A 24,894-nucleotide genomic window follows, 5' to 3' on the forward strand; every position below is an offset into this window, starting at 1 on the left:
TGGAGGTAATCCGCGTGCACCACTGGATTTAGCACATCTCCTTGATTTGAAGAGGACACACACCACGAAGGAGGATCTTATTGCACAAATACAAGAGGGCCACAAGTTAACCATCAAGAACTTGGAAGATTCGACGACAAGGTACAAGGCGGATGCGGACAAGAAATAGCATGCTTTAGAATTTGAAGAATGTGACTTTGTGTGGGCAGTCATAACCAAGGATAGGTTTCCTGTTGGAGAGTACAATAAGCTAGCGGCCCGCAAGATTGGTCTGGTGGAGATTGTGAAGACGATCAACCCCAATTCTTATCAACTGAAGTTGCCCAGCCACATTAAGAGTTTGGATGTCTTCAATGTCAAACATTTTGTGCCGTTTACGGGGGATTCCTCGGATGAGGATGTGAATTCGAGGGCGAATTCTGCCCAAGCTAGGGAGGATGATGTAGACCAGAGTGCTTGAGAGTTTATGAAGAAGACCCAAGCGGATGTAAGTGTGAAGACACCCCGAAGAATGTTGACACGATCCCAGACTCGCGCAACAGCAGAAGACCATCCGAACGGCCATGAGGCTCGTCCGGACATGTAGCTTTGGTGGGAAAAACCCGAGAGGGGTCAGAATGCTCCATTCGGAGTCCGTTCGAACCCCGTCCGGACGTTATGTTAGTTTTTCGCAATTTCCTATTTTAAGTTTAGTTCCCGTCTGGATGGCTAATTGTCCCGTTCGGACGCGGAACCGTGTTTTGGCTTAAACCGACTTTGTTTACTTTATTTTAGGGTTAGGGTTTTGGGGGTCTATAAATACATCATTATAACCTCCAAAAGCGTAGTTTTCATTATAATTTCAGTTTTCTTCATATTTTCCTTTAAATCATAGAGATTTTATAGTTTTAAGAAGAATTCTAAGATCTTTGATAAACTTAAGATCTAAGAATTAATTATCTTTCTTCTTATACTGTGTTTCTTTGCATGTCAAGCTGCATTAGCCAATATGTGTGCAGTGCAGCCATTGGCATTAGTCCATATAGGAAGTGTACCTTACATTGGTAAAACTAAGAAGCACTTCATGCTTTTCCATTTTCTGAAAGACACTCAAATTCTACCTGCAGGTATGTTAAGCATTCTCCAGCTCGATCATGCCAATTTTCAATCGGACATTTTTCATCAATATATAGGAGTTTTAACCCAAATTTGTGCTGCTTAATTAAAATCAAACTAGGAAAGATTGAAATGTGTTACACAAGAAATTTAACAAAGTAATTAAATAAGAAAATTAAGAATTAAAGCACCTTCACCATAAACCTCGAGATGTCGAGGCATCTGGAGCACAATCTTGGATGACCTTGACATCGTTTGCCAGACCTTTTCAAGCATTCAACTTACTCTAAGAAAATACATTTTTTTTTTAAATTACCAAAAAGTGCAATTATCTATTTTAGTTACTACTTTTTCAATACATATTAGCAGGGGTGTTAAGTGAGCAAGCCGCTTGCTCGCTTGGTCAGGATTGGCTCGTATAAGCTCGGCTCGATTATTACCCATGAACACAAATCTTGGCTCGAATATTAAACGAAGCAAGCTCAGCTCGACTCAGTTAGACTCATGTATATATATAAACTAATTAACACATAATTAATTATAAATCTCATAATTATTAAAATCTTAAAATTGCATTTATATTTATGCATTAGAAAATGAAAAATTCTAGACCCTTCGTGATCAAAGAGAGAGAGAGCAATCATTAAAAAGACCGATTCAATTAGAGCAAACTCAAACGAAAGGAAGAAGAATCAAGCAGAAACTATTGAGGAAGATTGCGAAAGACAGAAACTATTGAAGAATCAAAAACACCCAAACACTATCACTACATGTCTGGTGAGCGAGAGTGAGAGAGTGGGAAATGAGAGTTTAGGTGGAAGATGCGCTATGACTGGTGAGGGAGATTGAGAGAGACATTGAAAAAAATATTTTTTTGTAGGGGGCGTTGTCCCAATGCAGTTTGAATACAACCTGTTAACTTGTCTCACATTGCTAAGAAAACACTAATCCCCAAGTTTGCTTATCTATAAAATGATGCATATCCTTTCTCTTTGAAACCAAGTGTCTTGTTATATTGACTCAGGCTCCATACTCGACTAGCCAGGCTAAGCAAATGTTCATATGCAATCTGACTTCTTAAGCCGTTTAAGAGTACTTGAAGTTTAATTTTTTTAAAAAAAAAATTAAATATAATAGTCAGGGCTTGACTTATTATGAACTCGAACTTGATTTTTTTGGCTCGCCCTTGAGCTCGGCTCCAGTAAAATTTAAACAAGTCAAGCCTAAACAAGGGAAGCTCACTCAAAGTTTTTATTCTCTTCTATAATTTCTTTAAATATTATTTCTTTTTTTATTTATTATATTTTTGCCGATACTCATATTTTTCCATCGGTCATACTTTTCACCAATCATTTGATTTTTATTTAATTTTTAATTTTTATTCTTCAAACGAAAATACTAATAACCAACTTTTTTTTTTTTTTTTTTCACTTATATGTTAATTTAGAATTTTTTTTTAAAAAAAAATAAAAAATACTGCCAAAATTCATTAAGAGGACCACAAGTCCGCTAGTTTGCTTTTATTAAAGCCTATGGCATCTAAAATTCAACGCCATAATTATAGTTCTTGCACTATTTATTTATATTTAAAAAAAAAAAAGAAAAAAAAAAAGTAGAGAAATCATGCCGACTATAAATTTTTTTTAAGAAAAGTAGAGAAATCATGCCGACTATAAATTTAAAGGTCAACTGTCTAAGAATAGTTTTTTTTTTAGTTCAATATTTTTTATTTTATGTCAAGATGTGGCACAAGGTCACGTCAGATTGGGCGGACTCTAGGGCTATGTTTGCCCCTAGCCAAGGCCGGAACTGTAGCTGAAATGGCACTGTTTTAGCTACAGTGTCAATTGACACGTGGCAGCAAAAATTGACTTTTTCATATAAATTTTTTTTTAAAGCAAAATATTAAAAAAAAAAAAAAAATGAGGGGAAAGATGGGGTGGTTCCAGCCACCCCTTGGCCAAAATGGGGTGGCCGGACCACCCCATTTTTGGCCAAGGGGGTGGCTCCAGCCACCCCCTGGCCAATCTGGGGGTGGTCGAACCACCCCCGTGGCCAAGGGGGTGGTCCGGCCACCCCCTTGGCCAAAAAAAAAAAAAAGGATTGGGTGCATTTGGGGGTGGCTGGACCACCCCCAAGGGGCTGAGGGTGGTTTCGGCCACCCCATACCGGCCGTATGGGATGGCCGAAACCCGTCTTTTTTTTTTTTTTTTTTTTTTTTTTTTTTTTTTTTTCAGAATACATGGACACCTGTCTCTGTCAATCGTACATAATTATCTTTCTCAAAAGAGAGGAAAAGGTAAAGCCTCGTGGAAAGCAAAGCCATTGGGGCCACTGGAAAAGACAAAATGGACATGTTTTTCCTCACTTCCCTTTGTTTTTCCTGCTAAGAGCACTAGCACCAGTTTTCTAATCATTTTCTTTTAATTTAAGAAATAAAATTATTATTTTTTATTCCCTATAAAAAAACACTTTACAATATATTCATTTATTTTTTCATATATGAATTAAATACTATTTCTTTTTCTCATTGCAATTAATGAATGAGGAGATATGATGAAGAATTGTTGGAACATGTGAATGAGAGGGGAGAGAATCAGTTTTTTATAATTTAATAATGCATTGGGAAACACTGCCATTTGATGTTGGTTATATTTAAGGCTTTTGATGTGGATGCTTTGTTGTTATTCTTTTGAGATTTTCCCTAAACATAGGGAAGAGAATGTGCTATAGGAAGTCTACTGCTAGTACTCTAAGAGCACTAGTAACATATGCGTTATATGTCATTCACTTTCCTATGTTTAGGGAAAATTTTAAAAAAACTTACATCAGAAACTCTATATTTAACTTATACTAAAGGGTATCTACAATGCTTTCCAATGCATTGAGAAACACAGTAGATACCCAATGCTTTATTAAATTATAAACAAATTATTCTCTCCTCTTCGCATGTCCTCAACAATTCTCTCTCCTCTCTCGTCCTCTCTGTTGGGCGTTGGAACCGGTTGCAATGATAAAAAAAAAAAAAAAAAAAATAGTATTTAATTAAATAAGGAAAAAAATAAGAGAGAAAAAAATAAGAAAGATAAGAGTAAAAAATAATATTTAATTGATATGGGGAAAAATAAGGCAATCTAAATGGTTTTTTTTTTTTATAAGGAATCAAAAAGTAGTTTTATTCTCTAAATTTAGGAAAAATGGTTGGAAAACTGCTGCTAGTGTTCAAGAGGACAAATCCGAAGACCTATAAGAGGAAAATATCTGAGAAGTAATAGTATAATTTTTTATAAATTCAAATTTGATGATAGAAACTATATGTTATTTTGCAACTATCTCACTACATATTAGTCTCAGTTAACTTTAGGATCAATCAATGTATATATATATTACTTTTCACTATTACATCAACAATATTGTCTTATTGTTGTAAGATAAAAATGTAATATATAGAATTATTCTTTATAAAATTAATAGAAAACTGCCGCGTGACAATCGATATTCTAATAATTGATAGCTTATAATAAAATTTGTAATGTGAAAGTTTGAGATAGCTAAAGAACAACAATCCAAAGGGAAAGAGAAAAGAAGTAGGATTATTCCATCCCGGTGAAGGAGAACATCTTTGATTATATAGAGAATCAATGTTCCAATTATCTCGAGTATTGTGCTGATTAATTAGAGTTTAAGTAAGGATTAGAGAGTCCTTCTCAACTGTAATTTTATCTAGGTTGAGATCTAATGATTCTTTTATAACTACCAGCTTATAACCCGCTTTATGCGCCTGTTTTATTAATTATAATTTATTTGAAAATTCTTTACAAGATTATTAGTAATTAATTTTTCTTTCCTCACTCAATTAACTAAATGCTATCAATTTTTTTAAGAAATGTTATAAAATCATTTTAACCATATTTCTTTACTTAACAGCATAAACGTACCCACAAATCAAATTAAATTTTGAAATTCATAAAGTTGAATCTTTATAAATTGATATATGTTAAATATTTGTTGCCATAAATGTAGTTTAAAACTATAAAGGAAAAAAATTATCAAAATGAAAAACTGGATTAATTAATAATAATAATAAATGAACAATCAATCATATCCCAACACCCTTCCCTTTTTGTTGTATTTGCTTTGAAAAAAAAAAAAAAAAATCAAAGCCCAACGGTAATACCACTTTCCCTCTACTGTAAAATACTTTTTCTCTAGAATATTAATATGGTAATTGAACCTTTCTCTATAACCTTTTCTTTCTGCAGTAGAACTTTCCTCTCATCAACAATTTCTTACCGTCCTGCCTCTTATGTGTGGCTTTTAGTGGATAGGTACTATTATGATTACGCTCAGGTAGTATAGTTACGATTAATCTTCTCGGCTTACCTTTTTTAATTTTTTTTTTAAAAAAACTTATTTATTTGAAAGTAAATTTGTTTATATTGTGCCTTTAAATTTATGCGAATATAGGTTTATTAATCCGAACGTTGTAGATCCTAAATTTATTTGGTCACAATAGAGTAGATTACCAATGCTATGCCAATTGCCTGGAATAGTAATGGGATATTGATTTACCATATAACATTAATTACCCTTCAATTTATTGTAACCCACCTAATCATCTCGATTATTCTTTCTCACAACGTGAACAAGAAAAGTAAAGCTGCCAAGATCATAGAGAAATTGAAGTGCAAAATAATGAAAATTGCTGACGAGGAAGCGAAGCCGGAGGCACAAATTTGTTTTATTAAGCGCGAAACTAAAATAATAAAATGTAATGACAAATAAACCTCTTTTTTTTTCTTTTCTTTTTTTTTTCTTTTTTTAAAACTATGTTTGTTGTGCCAAGATTATAAAAGAAGCTGAAAAGTGTAGAATAAGAAAAATAACACAGCCACACAAGACACCAAGATTCAAGTGGTTAATACAGCCCGACTTGGTAGGTTGCAGTGAAGAACAACAATAAAGCAGCGAATAAGTAATTTTAGATCTTGATTCTATTAATGATTTAAGAATTTTTCTAAAAACAATAGATTCTATCTAAAGTTTAAAGGAAAAAGAGGAATAAACTCAATTATGAGTATTCTCATTAATCAAAATCAATAATAAACAACTACTCCCTTTCTCTGGAGGTTATATGTGTGAAAAATTTATATTGACATAAATTCTATCTCTTTCTAGATCTTAACTATCATGATTTTCACTATAAATAAATGAAAGAAACATACCAGAATCCATAGCAATGAAATCTTCTGAAGACCTACACACTAGGAAATAGTTTCTCTCAATTGACCCACTTAAGATGCACAAAGATGATGAAGATTGTGCATATTTATAGGGTAGAAAAGGGACCGGTTTCCTTTATTCATTCAATAACTCCACTTCCCATCAAAGTAAAAGTTATACAATACATGAAACTGCTTCTCTTAATTAACCAAGAGTTTAAAGAATGGGATTAGGTAACCTTACACCATTAATAGTCGTAACAGTTTTTCATGTGGGTTATTGAATTCTTATATTCTCCCACTTAGCCCACATGACTAATACTATTTGACTCTAATATGGTTAACATTAAGCGCGCAAAACATCTAATCCATCCTTACTTTAATTTGGTCATCATAAATACCACAATCAAACAACCTACTAGTGTGAGTCATGGCGGTTGTACATCAAAAGGCGACATAGTCTCTTCCATGTACCACAACACTAACAACCTGTTTAACCATGGTTCATAAATGAGAAGTATTGTCTAAAATGGTCCAACAAAAATGTCTGTTGTCAAAGACTATTCCTGTTGTCATTCATCCAATCTTATATGTACATTCAAAATGGAAAACAGGAAAGAATCAGAAACATATTTAATGAGATCTAAAAAATGTCTAATAACATAAACAAACATTATGCAATCCATAAATATTATGGGCACAACGGGTTACAATTAAGACCCATTTTGTTAACGTGTTCCTTAAATGTCTTTGGTGGTAACCCTTTTGTTAATGGATCTGCAATCATGAGCTTTGTATTAATATGTTCTATAGACACTCTTTGTTTCTGAACTTCCTCCTTAACGACAAAATATTTAATCTCCATATGTTTAATTAGCACCATTAGAATATCTGTTGTTCTTGGAGAAAAACACAGCTGCAGAATTATCACAATAAATTTTCAACGCCTTGCCAATAGTGTCGACAATTCCAAGTCCTGAAATAAAGTTCCACAACCATAAGCCATGAACAGTGGCCTCAAAGCACGTCACAAATTCAGCTTCCATTGTGGATGAAGCAATGATGGTCTATTTTGCACTTTTCCATGAGATTGCTCTTCCAGCTAACAAAAATAGATAACCAAAAGTTGATTTTCTACTATCAACACATCCGGCAAAGTCTGAATCGGAGTAGCCAATCACCTCTAAGTGATTAGACCTCTTAAAAGTGAGCATGTAATCTTTTGTTCCTCGTAAGTACCTCATCACTTTCTTTGTAGCTTTCCAATGATCTATTCCAGGATTGCTTTGGTATCTGCCCAGCATACCAACTGCAAAACTGATGTCTGGCCTAGTGCACGTTTGTGCATACATCAAGCTTCCTACCACTGAAGCATAAGGAATTCTTTCCATTTGTTTACCTTCCCATTCATTCTGTGGACATTGCATGAGACTAAACTTATCCCCCTTTTGAATTGGAGCAACACTAGCTAAACAATTCTCCATGCCAAATCTCTCTAAAACTCTTTCAATATATTGTTTTTGAGACAACCCTAACAATCCACGTGATCGTTCTCGGAATATTTCTATTCCTATAACATAGGTTGCCTCACCCATATCTTTCATTTCAAAGTTCTTAGAGAGAAATTCCTTGGTTCGTGCAATAAACCAAGATCATTACTAGAAAGCAATATGTCGTCAACATATAGAATTAGGAACATAAACTTGCTCCCACTAACCTTGAAGTATATACACCGATCAACAGTGTTTTCCTTAAAACCGAAGGGAGTAATGGTTTCATTGAACTTAAGATACCATTGTCTGGAAGCTTGTTTAAGTCCATATATTGACTTATTTAATTTGCAAACCATGTGCTCTTTTTCCTTTGTTGAGAAACCTTCAGGTTGGTCCATATAGACTTCCTCCTCTAAACTTCCATTCAAAAATGCAGTTTTCACATCTATTTGATGCAACTCTAAATCATAATGAGCTACTAAAGCCATAACGATTCTAAGTGAGTCCTTCTTAGACACAGGAGAGAATGTTTCCTTATAATCAATGCCTCCTCTCTGAGTAAAACCTTTAGCCACAAGCCTAGCTTTATATTGTTCGATATTGCCATATGAGTCACGCTTGGTCTTGAAGACCCATTTACACCTGACTATCTTATATCCTTCAGGCAATTCAACGAGATCCCAGACTTTATTTTGGTCCATTGATTTCAACTCATCATTCATGGCATCAATCCATTTAACAGAATCATTACTTTCAATGGCTTGTGAAAATGAAACCGGATCCTTACTTGTGCCTATATCAAAATCAGATTCTTGTAAATAAACAACATAATCACCTGAAATAGCGGATCTTCATTCTCTTTGAGACCTTCTTAGTGCTATTCCTTGTGATTCTTCTATAATTGGTTCATTGGTGATAATCTCATTATGGAGTGATTGATCAATAACTTGTTGTTCAACATTGTCAAATGATTGTACAACCGTAGGAACAACAACTTCTTTAGAAGTTATGGGTAGTGGGACTTTTACCCTAACTTCTTGAATAACCACATTTTGTGATTTATCACTCCCATTGATTTCACCATTCTCAAGGAATCTGGCATTATCGGTTTCAACAATTTTTGTGCTATGTGTAGGACAGTAAAACCTATATACCCTTTGGATTTTTCTGGATAACCAATAAAGTAACCACTAATGGTTTTCAAATCCAATTTCTTTTCATGTGGATTGTAAATTCTAGCCGCCGCAGGACAACCTCAAACATGCAGGTGTCTTAAACTTGGTTTCCTTCCAGTCCACAATTCAAAAGGAGTCTTTGGAACTGCTTTAGAAGGGACTTTATCAATAAATATACAGCGGTCTTAAGGACTTCCATCCACAATGAAATGGATAAAAAAGAATTACTTAACATACTCCTAACCATATCCATTAGAGTACGATTACGCCTTTCAGCTACTCCATTCTACTGAGGCGTACCTAGCATAGTGTATTGTGCACAAATGCCATGCTTTTCAAGGAGTTTAGCAAATGGGTCAGGGCATTGACCCAATCCATCATACCTTCCATAATACTCGCCACCTCTGTCTGATCTGACAACTTTCACTTTTCTATCTAATTGTCTTTCAACCTTAGTAATGTATACCTCCAAAGCATTTACTGCTTGAGATTTTTCATGCAACAAATAGATATAACAATAACGTGAAAAATCATCAATAAAGGTGATAAAATATTTTTCTCTACTAAAAGATGGTGAGTCAAAAGGTCCACAAATGTCTGTATGGACAATTTCAAGAAGTCCTTCACTTCTTGTAGCACCTTTCTTTGTGTGTTTGGTTTGTTTTTCCTTAATACAATCCATACACACACCAAAATCAGTAAAATCTAGATTCGGAAGAATCTCATCTTTTACTAATCTTTCTAATCTTTCTCTGGATATATGACCTAGTCTTTTGTGCCACAAGATGGAAGAATTTTCATTAATTAGGCTACGTTTAGTTCCAACATTATGATGCAGAGTTAGAAGACTTTAAGCAAAATGGCTATTAAGATTCAATTTATAAAGACCATCACATAGATTCCCTGAACCAACGAAAGAGGTGTTTTTAAATAAATTGAATCTTTTATTGCGGAATGTAAAGGAATAACCATCAAGATCAAGGTTAGATAAAGAAACCAAATTTCAAGAAATAGAAGGAACATAAAGAGTCTGAAACAAATCTAGGTAACAACCAGTATCTAGAAACAAACGAAAGGTTCTGATGGCAACAACTTGAACTTTAACCCCATTTCCCATGACTATGAAATTTTCATTTGGGTTTAAATTATGGATTGTAAGGAAGCCCTGCATCGAATTAGAAATATGAACAGTAGAACTTGAGTCAATCCACCAAGTATTGGAAGGAAAAACAGTAAGATTTGATTCAAAACATACGCAAGCTAAAGGCTTACCTTTCTTTTCGAACCATGCCTTACGTTTGAGGCAATCTTTCTTAACATGCCCAAACTTTCGGTAGAAATGGCACATAACACTGTTTAGTCCCTTTTGATGAACCTCAATTACTTAAGGAGGTCCATTAACTTTAGGTGACTCTATCTTTTTGCCCTTTTTAGGCTTCTTCCACTTCTTTTTGGCTCCATGAGTTACAAGATGAACATAATGATATCCTTGTTGCTTAAGCCTTGCCTCTTCTTGAACAAGCATACTGGCCAATTCATTTACATTCCACTTATCTTTAATAGTGTTGTAATGAATTTGAAATGGCCCATATTGAGAAGGCAAGGAATTCAAGATAAATTGCATAAGAAAAAATCCATCCACATTCATCCCAAGAGCCTTTAATTTAGCAGCTCGATTTGTCATTTCAAGGATATGCTCATGCATCCCACATGTACCATCAAATTTCATGGTGGTAAGTTCAGCCATCAATGTCCCAGCAAGAGACTTGTCAGCTGAACGGAAACGTTCTTCCACAGTTGTAAAGAATTCTTTAGCACTATCACATTTAGGAAGTGTTGACTTAATATTATTCGCTATGCTCATTCGTATAAACATAATGCTCAATCTGTTCGATCTTTCCCAAGACATGTATAATGCCTCTTCTTCCGCACTGCTTGAATTAGTAATAGCAAGCGGTTTCTCAGTCTGGAGTGCCAAATCAAGATCCAGAACACCAAAGTGAAACTGAACTTGTTCAGACCAGTCAGAGAAATTTGTTCCATTAAGAATCGGAACAGATGAAGCATGCGAATGTAGCGAAATAGGAACTGACACTGCAATAAAATAAATGCTCACTATATTAATGCTATTAGTTATCAAACATAAAATAATATTTGAAGTAGTACTACTGCAATTCACCTTTGGGGGGAAATTACGATATACTATATATATATATATATATATATATATATATATATATATATATATGATCATTATGGTGATTCCCTTTCACCTATAGGAATAATTAATAATGCATCCGTAATTCGATAGATTCGTTACCTTTGGGTATCCAGTTCCAATTCTCAATTAAGGATGCACATTAATTATCCTATCTTAGTTTATCAATCACTTGAAAGGTGGTGCACCTTTGGGTCAATCAAAAATATTCATGTGATTAAAAAACTGTAAAAATTTGCAATGTCATTGTCTTAATACGTGGGATATAGGTATTAAGTTTCAAACATTCAACTTGAAATCTATGAATCATTCTAGTTGGGTCACTTTGGTAATCACAAAACTATTTCATAATATAGATTTCAATTCGAAACAATAACAATGCAAGACGAATAATAATAATAATAATAGTATGCTTTTAACATTGATTGACATAAATATTCATGTTTATAACCAACAAGAAAATAACACATGAAATAAAACAATCAATATTTTGAAGACAAAACGTATACTGCCAATGTATATAACTTGCTACAAAAGATCTTCATAAACTGTGCATACCAATATTCATAAAAGAATTTGCCATATGCAAAAGTACTCAACCGAAAGTATTGTCATTAAAAGACAAAATATTAAACACACATAAATAATAGCCATGCGTTAACTGTGCAACTTGATAACAGTTTAACAGGAGCACAAACAAATAATGAAAAATACGAGTGATGTTTTTCCTAAACGGTGAAATGAACTTTGAATGTGTCAGAGGTGTTAATATGGGTATAGATATAACAGATCTATAGAAATAAATGTTAACACATTAAATTATCCATAGTATACGGATGTTACAGTTCCCACAAAATCATGCGACAAAATCAAATCATAAACCGTTTTGCATCCAGTTGGCTCAGTGTGTATATGTACAGATGACAAATTCGAAAGATCACACAATAACAACAAATAAATTCTAAGAGAATTGTGTAAGAATATGAATAATGTAAAACTCATACATATTTCTTAATGGAAAAACATGAAAGTTACAACTAAGGCTCTGATATCACATGTAAAAAATTTATATTGGCATAAATTATATCTCTTTCTAGATCTTAACTATCATGATTTTCACTATAAATAAATGAAAGAAACATACCAGAATCCATAGCAATGAAATCTTCTAAAGACCCACACGCTAGGAAATGGTTTCTCTCACTTGACCCACTTAAGATGCACAGAGATGATGGAGGATTGTGCATATTTATAGGGTAGAGAGAGGACCGGTTTCCTTTATTCATTCAATAACTCCACTTCCCATCAAAGTAGAAGTTATACAATATATGAAACTGCTTCTCTTAATTAACCAAGAGTTTAAAGAATGGGATTAGGTAACTTTACACCATTAATAGTCGTAACAATTTTTCATGTGAGTTATTGAATTCTTACAATATGTATATATTTATAGCCCAAAACTCTAAACCTAATAAAATATGACATAAATATTCTCAAAACCTTAAACCTAATAAAATAACAACATAAAATCGGTTTAAGCTAAAAAAAGGCGAAAAAATAACATAATGTCTCCCGCGTGCACTCGATTGCAGGCACAGGAGCGATTGATTGCAGTTCTAGGGACCGGGCACTTGATCGTAGTCCAGTGTGCGCTCGATCGCAATACTAGGGACTCAATCTGCATCAGTGGTTCAGCCCAACAAGTTTACATCCATTGGTAGAGACAATCCAAAAGAAATTCACTAACAAAAGTGGAGTACAAAGAGTTGTACAAACAAAACCATTCAAACCAAAAAGCTCAATACACCCAAATTTCACTTTCACACAAAAAAAATAAAAAAATAAAAAAATAAGAAAATTAAATTACATAAAATAGAGTAAATATACTCTAAAATCTCTAAGTCACCGCGTGACGAAAACAAATTGTGAGAATCACAAGTGAGATATCTTCTTGCCTCTTTCCAAGTAGTTCCTCAAACAAACCTCATTCTTATAGGAAATAAGTATTGTTGCAGACAAAGCACTTCCATTGACGCAATAAGTCTTCATTCGGTGGAACAAATGGACAAAGCACTAATAAATACAAATGGGCAAAGCACTAAACCCCATTTCAGCAACTTGATTCGGTGCAAAAGCCACAATTTCCTAACAATCAACAGAAGTCTTCACTGTGGTGGAAGACATATGGGTCCATCTCTTTTGATAAAAGAGCAGCCAAATAAATCTTCCCAATTGACCAATATAAGCCAATTACCATATTCAACATATACCCACAGAAAGTGTGGATTTCTACCGATTTATGCCCCAGCGTTACTTTCCATTCAATTTATTATAAGGTGCCAAAAAACAAAACACATCCAACACGTGGCCCCATACTATTATGAGCCAATTTTTCAACAATTCTCCACCTTAGTGAATATTCACCACTTTTACTATTGCACTCCACCTAGGCTTGAATTTCATCAAGTCTTCAATACAAAACTCCTCATAACATCTCCTGCAATATCTACACAGGCAATCACAAGCTATAAAAGCAATCAAGTCCAAGCACCTCTTGAACTTGAGAAGACACATCAACTGAATTTGTCACCATATTGCCTTGAAGAAAATAGAGATCATCAACTTTGTTACCTTCCATCACAACCAATGAGCCTTTTTTCACTCGAATGACTCAACTTTCACAGCAAAACATGTATCAAGTGGAGTCCAAAGTACCCAATAAAATAAGATTTTTATTTAAATCTGGTACGTGTTGAACATTCTTCAAAATCCTAACAATCCCGTCGTGCATCCTTATTCTGACTATACCAACACCAATAATCTTGCAAGTGACATCATTTCCCATCAAAACTAAACCACCATTGATTGACTCATAATTAATAAACTAATCCCTTTTAGGGGATATATATATGAGCAGTACATGGAGTATCAAGGACCCACTTGTCATAAAAACGACTATTAGAAATGGTAACTGTGAGAACAAATTCTGAATCCTCAACATTTTCTTCAACAATTCCAGCCACAGAAGATGAACTTTCCTTATCACCTTCCTCTTTCTTTTTCAACCTTAGACACTCGGATTTGTAATGCTCAAACATTTTGCAATAGTAACACTTAACTTTGCTCTTTGAGTTAGACTGTTATTGATCTCCTCTATCTGAGTCTTTATCACTGAATCGACCTCTAAAATTAGAGGAATTTTTCGAACGACCCCTAACAAATAAACCTTGTGCCTGATTGTCACTACCTTTCCCGTTCAATCTTGTCTTCAACTCCATAGAATTCAAAGCAGATTTAACATCAGTTAAGGAAATGGTATCTCTACAATACAACATTAAATTAATAAAATTATCAAATGACGCAGGTAATGAACATAATAAAATTAAGGGCTTGATCCTCATCATCAACTTTAATATCAACATTTTTTCAAATCCATAAGAATTTTGTTAAATTCATCAAGATGATCACAAAGAGGCGTACCTTTATGCATCATGAGGGTATATAACCGTTGTTTTAGAAATAAACGATTAGTGAGAGACTTCTTCATGTCAAATTTTGTAACTTTTACCAAAGTCCAACTGCAGTTTCTTCATCGGCGACTTCTCTCAAAACTCCATCTAAAAGAGAACAAAATTATTCTGTGGGCTTTTCCTTCAAGTTCTCCACGTTCCTCAATTTCATCAATTGCTTTAATACCAATTCTATCCTCGAATGGTTCCAAAACCTTCGCCAAGCCTTGTTGTCGCAACAAAGCACGCATCTTGATTCGCCAAAGGATGAAACTATTATGACCATCAAAGTTTTTTACTTCAAATTTTGTAGTATTCATTCTACAAAATAAACATCTGGGCTCTGATACCAATTTGTTGTGCCAAATACAAATCTAGATCACAAAAGAAGCAAAAAAGTGCAAAATAAGAAAAATAACACAACCACACTAGACACCAAAATTTAAGTAGTTTGGCCTAACAAGCTTATATCTACTGGCACAGACAATCTAGGAGAAATTTTATAAATAAAAGTGAAGTACAAAGAGTAGTACAAACAAAACCACTCAAACTCAAAAGTCCAATACACCCAAACACAAGTGTGACCAAAACAAATTGTGAGAATCACAAGTGAGATATCTTGTTGCCTCTCTCCTATTAGTTCCTCAAACAAACCTCATTCTCATATGAAAGAAGTATTGTTGCAGACAAAGCACTTCCTTTGATGCAATAAGTCTTCATTCGGTGGAACAAATGTACAAAGCACTAACAAATACAAATGGGCAAAGCACTAATAAATGCAAATGGACAAAGCACTAAACCCCATTTCAGCAACTTCATTCGGTGCAAAACCCACAATTGCCTAACAATCAACAAAAGTCTTCTCTATGATGGAAGACATATGGGTCCATCTCTTTTGATAAAAGAGCAACCAAATAAATCTTCCCAATTGACTAATATTATAAGCGAATTACCATATTCAACATATATCCACAGAAAGTGTGGATTTCCACCGATTTATGCTCCAGCTTTACTTTTCATTCAATTTATTATAATGTGCCAAGAAACAAAACACATCCAACATGTGGCCCCACACTAATATCAGCCAATTTTCCAACAATATTTTTATTATAATATATAAGGTACGTACAGTTAAAATAGAAAACAAATAATAACAAATAACATACTTGAATGGCAAAAATCTATTGATGACTATTGGCTAAATTCTAAATTATAAAGAATAACTTATCAAAAAAATTGTTAATATTATTTTAGGATAAATGCAAAATCAAACAAGTGCTTTTGAAACTTTTTACCAAACATATGAGCTCTTTGTTTGGCACAACTTTTTATATACTAAAATTACTTTTTAAGCTCCTTACCACCCCAAACATGCTTAATATATATATATATATATATATATATATATATATATATATATATATATAGTTTGAGTAAAAACTGATTTATTGTTATTGTTGTTGAAACGGTTCTTTGAATGGAAAATGAGAACTTGCAAGATCAAAAGCTAAACATATGTTTGGACGGGGAGATGTGCTTCAAAATAATTTTTGGAATAGCTCGTGGGCTTGTTTACCTTCATCATGACTTCAGATTGAGGGTCATCCACATAGATCTAAAAACCAACTACATTTTTCTAGACGAGAATATGAACTCCAAAATATCTGACTTTGGCTTCGCAAAGATATTTAGAAGCGAAGAAACCGGAACAAACACAACCCGACTAGCATACACTAGCATAAAATCCCCAAATTCTGTTGACAAAAAGAATATTCAATTTCCATATCCAATCATAAATGTTGACATGCAGTGGCTATATGTCTCCAGAATATGTCATTGATGGATTTTTCTTAATTAAATCAAATGTTTTTAGCTTTGGTGTAATTCTACTTGAAATTATAAGTGAAAAAAATGATACAGAATTTTACCGGTCAGAATTAGCCATGTGAACATGAGCTGTCCAAGTGGGTAATAATAATAATAATTATTATTATTATTGGACATCATCCCTTATCCCTTTATTTTTTTTTTTCTATTTTAACTAGAAAATTTACCTTTCGAAACACCCCTCATCCCTTTATCTAAATCTCTCTCTACTTCATTTCATTATTAGTAGGAAAAAAAAAATATTTTATCCCCTAGAACTATATTTACTCCCTTTATCTAAATCTCTCTCTACTTCATTTCATTATTAGTAGGAAAAAAATTACATTTTCCCCCCTTGAACTATACACTCATTTGCACTTTGACGTCTAATGTTTAAAACGTGACACTTGACCCCCCCAAACTTTTAAATTGTTGCAATTCGACCATTCTGACCTTTTTTTTTCCAAAATTCTCACATCCCAAATTTTTTTTAAAAAAATAAAAATAAAAATAAAAATTAAAGGATGGCCGACCACCCCAATTGGGCCTGAAGTGGCTTCGGCCACCCAAGACCGGCCACCACTTCAAATCCATTTGAGATGAGAGAATGGAGAACAAATATATATACATATTGACTACTACATAACTCAAAAAAAAGTTTCTCCAAATTAAAAAGTCGGATGTAGTATTCCTCATGAGTTTTCACTACAATAAAGTCAATAATATATAGTTAAATTAGTTAAAAAGTTAATTTGGGTAGGTGAACGTGAATGCTGCGCGCATAAGCGGTGACTACAAGTATTCACCCGGTTCATTCTGACAAAAAGTAGCATCACGTTTTCCATGCTACCTTCACTTTGTTCTACCATATATAAATTATTCAAATGGGATCTCACTTTACCAAGTTCTTCGAGAATATATATATATATATATATATATATATATATATATATATTGAGTTGAATGCAGATTAAGAATGGTTCCTATCACAACATTGAGTTGAATCAACTTTCAACTTTATTTAGATTTAATAGCTCAAATAACTTGAATAAGGGATTCGTTAGCTTATATCTTTCAGGATTTAGACGTAGCTGTAAGGAGGCTGGAGGCCTTAAAAGTAAAATACACCAATCTTTAATTTCTAGTTCTAGGGATTTTGATAAGTTGGAAAATCTACATGATCAGCTGCAACTTAATGAACCTACCCACACTCAACAAGGAAATCGTTCCCACACGGAAATACAATCAACACCAACGGCGAAGTTTTTCAGTAAGGAAATTCAATAAATCAAATTAAACTGTAATTTAGTTAGTCTTTGTAAGCTACCAACCAAAGTGTACGTATAAATTCCTATGAATGAATGAGACAATGTGTGCAACCAAAATTCCTTTGCAATACCTGATTGGACCGTTCTTACATTAGTGTAGAAGAGGGTGCTAGGTCGTTTCAACGAAACCCGTCTTATTTTGTTTTTCCTTTTTTTTTTTCTTTTAGTTAATAACTTTTTTAATACTTGAGTTTTGTAATTTTTTTTTTTTCACCTAAGTTTCCAAAATGGTCTAAGGAAATCCGTCTAATCTTAAATGATTATCTTTCAGAAAAGAGAGGAAAAGGTAAAACCACATTTCAAATCCCGGTGGAAAGCAAAAATGGACATGTTTTCTCTCCCCACCTCCCATTGTTTTTTCTCTGGCTAAGAAGATAAATCCGAAGACCTTGACCTGGTCACAAATTTACCTTAAATAGATCTGCATTACACAGAACCACTACGGCAGAGAGTTTTACACATATCACTGTCCATTTAACTATGAGGAAAATATTTGTTATCATACAGGTTTACTATAATTTTTTACAAATTAGTGATAGTTCACAATTCACATATTATGAAAAAGTAATGTTAGAAATTATATTTTATATTGCAACTATCCCATAACTGATATAGTTGTTAAAAAAAAAAAAAAAAAAAAAAAAAATCTAAGGGTTAGTTGATACGATCACTTCAATATTATTGTAAGATAATTGTGAAATAAAAATGTAATAAATAACATTATTCTTTATAAAAATGATTGAGTATCATATAAATGCCATGTAACAAGAAGTAGAAGGAATGTCACAAGTGATGAGATTGGAGGTAGCAAACTCCCTGTTAAGAGGTGATGCCGAATATGTATAATATATATATAATTGAAATGGGAGGTGAATGATGAAGTCAAAGTTCGAATTCAAAACATCTAGTTTCGATTCCATATTAAATCATTCCTTATTCCAAAAGTTTAAACTAATAGAAATAAGTAAATTTAATCATTTAATAAATAATTCTGACAATTTTATCTAGGTCGAGATCGGATGCTTCATTCATAACTATAAGAGTTGCTTTCACTTCATTGACTGTAGCATGATTTTGTAGGTGTTTTTTTTTGGTTCGAGCAAAGAGGACCTTAATTTCCATTCGAGCGTCTGTGTGATAAGCATCTTCAGTGTGCTTGAAATGATAGAAAATTTCAATTAAATTAATGGATTGCTATTCAAGTTGGTTGCTGTCTTCCATCTTCTTCTTGTTGTATTCCTGTGGTGTGGATTATTGCTATGCCAGAGATACTTTGAAGCAGGGCGGGTGGATTACTGAAGATGGAGAAACAACCCTTGTCTCCAGTGGAGGAACGTTTGAACTGGGATTCTTTACTCCTATCAACAGCTCTACCCACTATAGATACTTTGGGATTTGGTATCACAAATGGAATCAACAAACAGTTGTATGGGTTGCCAACAGAGGCAGCCCTGTACTTGAAGGTTCCACTGGAACTTTTGGAATCGCAGAAGATGGCAAGCTCAAGGTATCGGATACCACTGGAAAACAAGATTATTGGTCTCCGTCTATTGATTCCTCGTCTACAAATCTGACTGTGAAGCTCATGGAATCTGGAAACCTGGTCATAAGGGATGATCAATGGGGGACGATTCTGTGGGAGAGCTTCCAAAATCCAACTGATACATTTCTTCCAGGTATGAACATGGATGAAAGCATGACGTTGACTTCATGGATACGCGATGGTGACCCGGGATTGGGGCAGTTCACATTTAGGCAAGCTCAAGTAGGTGAAAACTATTACATATCCAACTCAGAAAAGCCGCCAGGACTCGATTATTGGAGAAATAGTTGGTTAGATGAAATGGTGGGTTACGTATATTACTTGTTAATAAATTTCAGCAATAGCGGGGATTTTAGTTACGAAAGGTTAGTGATGAATTATACGGGGGAATTACAGTACTATCAAAGCTCGGGTGTGGACGAGGGATGGTCTTTGATTTGGAGAAGGCCTGAAGACAAAAATTGTAGCATTTACAAATTTTGTGGGAATTTCGGCATCTGCAATATTAACAATAGGCCATTCGTATGCAAATGTTTGCCCGGGTTCCAGCCTACTTTCCCGAAGGATTGGGATTCTGGAGATTTTTCGGGTGGGTGCACAAGAAATTCGAGATTATCTGACGAGGCAAACATGTTCTTGAGCTTAAATATGATGAAAGTGAGCAACGAAGACTATGCTATAGAAGTTGAGACCAATGATGACACAGCATGCAGATTGGAGTGCCTTAGCAATAACCTGTGCCATGCTTATTCAATATCTCCGTACACATCATGCAGAATTTGGACTTCGGATCTAAGTGATCTTCAAGAGGAGTACACAGGCGGTGTTAACCTCTTTGTCCGCGTTGCGAAATCTGATATAGGTACTCCTCTTACACGTACAATGGAATATGCTGGGATTAATTTAGTAAAAGTATTTTTCTGGTAATGAAAAAAATCATCATTCGTGTTAAAAACAAAGTGAAAAACCACCTCTACTGGTATGGATTTTTAAAATCACCTTCACCCAGCTTGGGCTGTCAGGGTTCATTTACAGTAGTATTAATTTTACATGTCAAGCAGCTCGTTACAATGTTATAATGTTACATTACAAGGCCTCATTTTCAATTTTTAATTATTGTTCCATATTTTATATCTTTGTAGAATCAATTTCAAGGAATTGTGAGCCTTGTGGCACAAACCTCATCCCCTATCCGCTAAGCACTGGACCAAATTGTGGAGACCCCATGTACTTCAGTTTCTACTGCAACAATTTAACAGGCCAAGTTAGCTTCAAGACGTCCAATGGCACCTATCGAGTCGCAAGTATCGATCCAAGTACACAAAAATTTGTCCTCCAAGTCAAATATGCAGGAAATTATACAAATTTAATAGGAATTCTGCAGCTTAATAAGTCATTACCGTTTAATGCAACCATTGATTCTGACAACTATAGTTCTGAAGTTAAAGATGAAATAGAGATTAGTTGGGAGCCCCCGTTAGAGCCAAGCTGTAATTCATCTAGAGACTGCAAGGACTGGCCAAATTCAACTTGCAATGTAGCGGGAAATGGAAAGAGGATGTGCCTTTGCACTAGAAACTTCCAATGGAATGGCTCAAATTTAAATTGTACTGAAGGTCAGAATGCTATTTCCTGTGCCTCTTGCAGATTAAGATTATTCTATTAGTGAAGAATGAATTAGACCACTAAGAAGGAGGATCTTGCTCGATTGATATATTTTTTTTCTTGTTTAAATCAGTTGTGATAATCAAACCCCATAGCTCTTTCTCCATTGCATTTCATCAGCTTTCCAAAAGTCTTCTTTTCCTTTATGTATAATCACTAGCTACTAATAGTACGTTAGAAATTGGGAAGTTTTTGGTAGAACTTTCAAATCCTCTTTTGCAATATCATGCTTACCTTGTACTAATAATAGACATTATAATTACGACAATTAATCTAAACAGTAAATCAATTGAATTTGACTTATCAGCATTTTGATTTTTCTATCGGAGCATGTTCACTGTGAAAAAAATTATGGAGAGTCATTTTCATATTTTAAGTGTTTATGTGAGATTAGTCATCTTTCTTTCTTGTACAAGGTTCTCTGTCTTCAAAAGGAAAGATGCCGTTGACTCTAATTGTCATGATACCTCTGATAGTAGTGCTTCTTCTCACAAGTACAATTGTTTGTATATATTTGCGGAGAAGAAAGATGGCCAAGACACAAGGTAACTGCTTTGCGAAATGCACTCTACCTTGAACAATATGTTGTATTTCCATTTCAATCAAAATAAAAGCCACTTTTTAGCTATTTCATTTAATTAATTATCATGTAAGTCTAATTGATTTTATATATATATGGCTTTCTTTTGAACTCAGAAAATCAAAGAAAGCGAGCACTTCGTGCAATAGACAATGAAAAACATGTCAAAGACTTGATAGACTCGGGTGAATTCACAGAAGAAGATAAGAAAGACATAGATGTACCCTTTTTTGATTTGGAAAGCATTCTCGCAGCTACAAATAGTTTCTCAGATGCAAACAAGCTTGGAGAGGGGGGTTATGGGCCGGTTTACAAGGTGATTTCAACAACATTAGTTGGAATTTAATCTTCATGTAAACTAGTTTCTGGTTAGTGGTAATATTGTGAGTATGATGTCTCAGGGAACATTTTCAGGATGTCAACAAATTGCTTTAAAGAGGCTCTCATCTGCCTCGCGACAAGGCTTACAAGAATTTAAAAATGAGGTGGTGTTGATTGCAAAACTTCAACATAGAAATCTTGTTAGGCTTCAAGGATATTGCGTGAAAGGAAATGAAAAGATTTTACTCTATGAGTACATGCCCAACAGAAGCTTAGACTCATTTATATTTGGTTCGCCTCTAAACTGAATTCCTAATCTCTTGTGGTGTTTCATAAACTTTATATATCTTGTTTGAGTAAAAGCTCATTTATTACTATTGCTAAAAATATTGTTCTCTTGAATGGCAAATGGAAACCTTTCAAGAACAAAAGCTAAGCGTGTCTTTGGACTGGGAGATGCGCTTCAACATTATTTTAGGAATAGCTCGTGGGCTTGTTTATCTTCATCATGACTCCAGATTAAGGATCATCCATAGAGATCTAAAAACCAGCAACATTCTTTTAGACGAGGAGATGAACCCCAAAATATCCGACTTTGGCTTGGCAAGGATGATTGAAGGTAAAGAGACCAAGGCTAACACAGATAGAGTAGTTGGAACTCAGTAAGTTTACATTACAATGTAGCACAATTTTCAATTCCTCAACTCTATTTACAAAAAGAATATACTAGTACCTACCTTATCCACAAATAAATATTATCTTGCAGTGGCTATATGTCTCCGGAGTATGTATTGCATGGACTTTTCTCAGTTAAATCCGATGTTTTTAGTTTTGGTGTAGTTCTACTTGAGATAATAAGTGGAAAAAAGAATACTGGATTCTATCAATCAGAACTTGCTATGAGCCTTATAGCTTATGTAAGTGTTTCTAATTTTTTATAATCGCTATTATTTTGGCCATTTTATGCTTCATTCCAATTCTGATTTTAAAATTGTCCCAGGCTTGGAGATTGTGGGCAGAAAACCACGTGTTGGATTTAATGGACTCGGCTCTACATGAAGTTTGCAATGCAAATCAGTTTGTGAAGTGTGTAAATGTTGGACTCTTATGCGTACAAGAAGAGCCAAATGATCGCCCCACGATGTCAAATGTTTTTACCATGCTTGATAGTGAAGTTGCAACTGTTTCAACTCCAAAACAGCCAGCATTTGTTCCATGGAGAGGCCAACCTATCAGAGCTAGTTCTTCTAGTGAACTGGAATTAACCAATAGTTTAGGAGGAAGATGATCGATAATGTATGATACCAATGCAAGTTCTCGTGAGTGTCCTTTACTACACTTGGAAAGGTTCTATTGGACCAAACATTTGATATCAATTCTGGCAGAGAAACCAAGCTGCTCGTAGATATGGTACATACCAGAAAAATCTCATGTTCTATTTTGTACTGTGGGTTTATCATTCCTTTGCTTACAGTTCAAATGGGAATAAGATTTTTTTATTTTTTTATTTTTTAATGAGCAGCTTTTTATATCAACCATATCACTTTATAACTTCTCAAAAAAATAAATAAATAAATGCAGAAACCAGACATTGAAACAAGTTTCAAAGACTCACTCAAACTACCATTCAGCTACTGAACAAATTAACCAACCATAAACAAATACATGCAAAAGAACTATACATACTAAAATATTTGGATCAATCCCCTTTTTACAGCAAATGCTCTCCCTACACTAATATCTGTTATATATGGCTTGTATTTTTTTTGGTAGGAGCGTTTGTGTATTCCATGGAAGCATTGCTTCAAAATCTTAAATAATGCAATTGGCTGTACTGTGCAATTGGCTATGTCATTTTATTTAAACTAACATGACCACATCAATAAAGTCAAGAGTAACTTGGTGGGGTTAAGGTTTAGTCTATACAAATATGCCAGCCTAAAGAATGAGAAAGCCTGTCTTTTTGCGGATATAATGATAACATTTTCAACCAATAGTGATGCAGATCAAGAGGGTTTCTGGAGTTGGTGTCTGGATAGGCTTCTCCCATGTCCGGACAGGGCTGCGAAAGAAGGGTTACTGGAAACCCCGTCAAGACAGGGTCTCTATCTGTCGAACAGCGGTGCATTCTGGGAGTTGTAGGAATTCCCGTCCGGACGGCTCTATGTTATTTTTATGCACGTTTGTTTTGTTTACGTGTCCAGACACGGGGTATGTCCTATTCGGACACCCTTCGTAGATTTACAATTACGAGTTTATTTCATATTTTAATTAGGTTTAGTAGTCTTGGGTCTATAAATACATGCTTATAGCCTCTAGAAACGCAGTTTATGTTTATTATTGAGTTTGTTTTATAAGAATTACTCAAAGTTGAGTTTCTTCTTAATTTTCCTCAAAAACCTAGAGAATATCTAGCGTTTTAGAGAAGATTTCTTAGATCCTTTGATAGAATCAAGATCTAGAAATACCGATCTGCTGCTTAGTGTTGCTATTCACTACAGCCCACTAAGTCACGCTGTATCAGTTGGTATCAGATCCAAGTTACTTTCCATGAATGGGTAGGGGCAACCATTGTGCAGACATGAACGAAGTGCACGTGCACATGGAAGCAGCACGTAAGTAGCAACCGGCGATTCGTTTGCGGCACATGGAGGAGAGGATTGGTGGTCTAACCGTGCAAAAGAAGGGGCGTGCGCACACCCAATATGAGGTCCCTACCGATCACTTGGCCGACATGGATGATCCAAGCGTTCGTCGTCGTCAACCAAGACCGCGGTACGCGGGGGTGGGAGACAATTTTATCGTTGAGAGTGAACCAGTTAATCCTTATGTGGGGCGCAGAGTACGGAAGGAATTTCCAACGGCACAAGCCCATGCTA

General features: G+C 34.5%; 1 protein-coding gene and 1 pseudogene across 1 annotated transcript; one reads left to right on the forward strand and one right to left on the reverse strand.

Moving 5' to 3' along the window:
* Window positions 1–10,115: 10,115 nt before the first annotated feature.
* On the reverse strand, window positions 10,116–14,301 carry LOC148585279 (uncharacterized; annotated as a pseudogene).
* Window positions 14,302–19,092: 4,791 nt separating this feature from the next.
* LOC132181702 (G-type lectin S-receptor-like serine/threonine-protein kinase At4g03230) lies at window positions 19,093–23,303 on the forward strand. The gene is made up of 8 exons (XM_088516697.1): window positions 19,093–20,311; window positions 20,592–21,065; window positions 21,531–21,659; window positions 21,811–22,010; window positions 22,096–22,306; window positions 22,440–22,677; window positions 22,782–22,932; window positions 23,016–23,303. Exons 1-8 carry the CDS (start codon window positions 19,093–19,095, stop codon window positions 23,301–23,303), a joined length of 2,910 nt encoding a protein of 969 aa, XP_088372823.1.
* The last annotated feature ends 1,591 nt before the right edge of the window (window positions 23,304–24,894 follow it).

This window comes from Corylus avellana, chromosome 5 (assembly GCF_965113065.1).
Source record: "Corylus avellana chromosome 5, dhCorAvel1.hap1.2, whole genome shotgun sequence".
Classification (NCBI taxonomy): Eukaryota; Viridiplantae; Streptophyta; class Magnoliopsida; order Fagales; family Betulaceae; genus Corylus; species Corylus avellana.

Excerpts from the sequence above, each read along its gene's own strand:
- LOC132181702 (XM_088516697.1), top strand. The coding sequence starts at position 19,093 with ATGGATTGCTATTCAAGTTGGTTGCTGTCTTCCATCTTCTTCTTGTTG. Across the intron at positions 20,312-20,591 it reads CGTTGCGAAATCTGATATAG|AATCAATTTCAAGGAATTGT; the intron begins GTACTCCTCTTA and ends ATATCTTTGTAG. Across the intron at positions 22,307-22,439 it reads CTTAGACTCATTTATATTTG|AACAAAAGCTAAGCGTGTCT; the intron begins GTTCGCCTCTAA and ends AAACCTTTCAAG.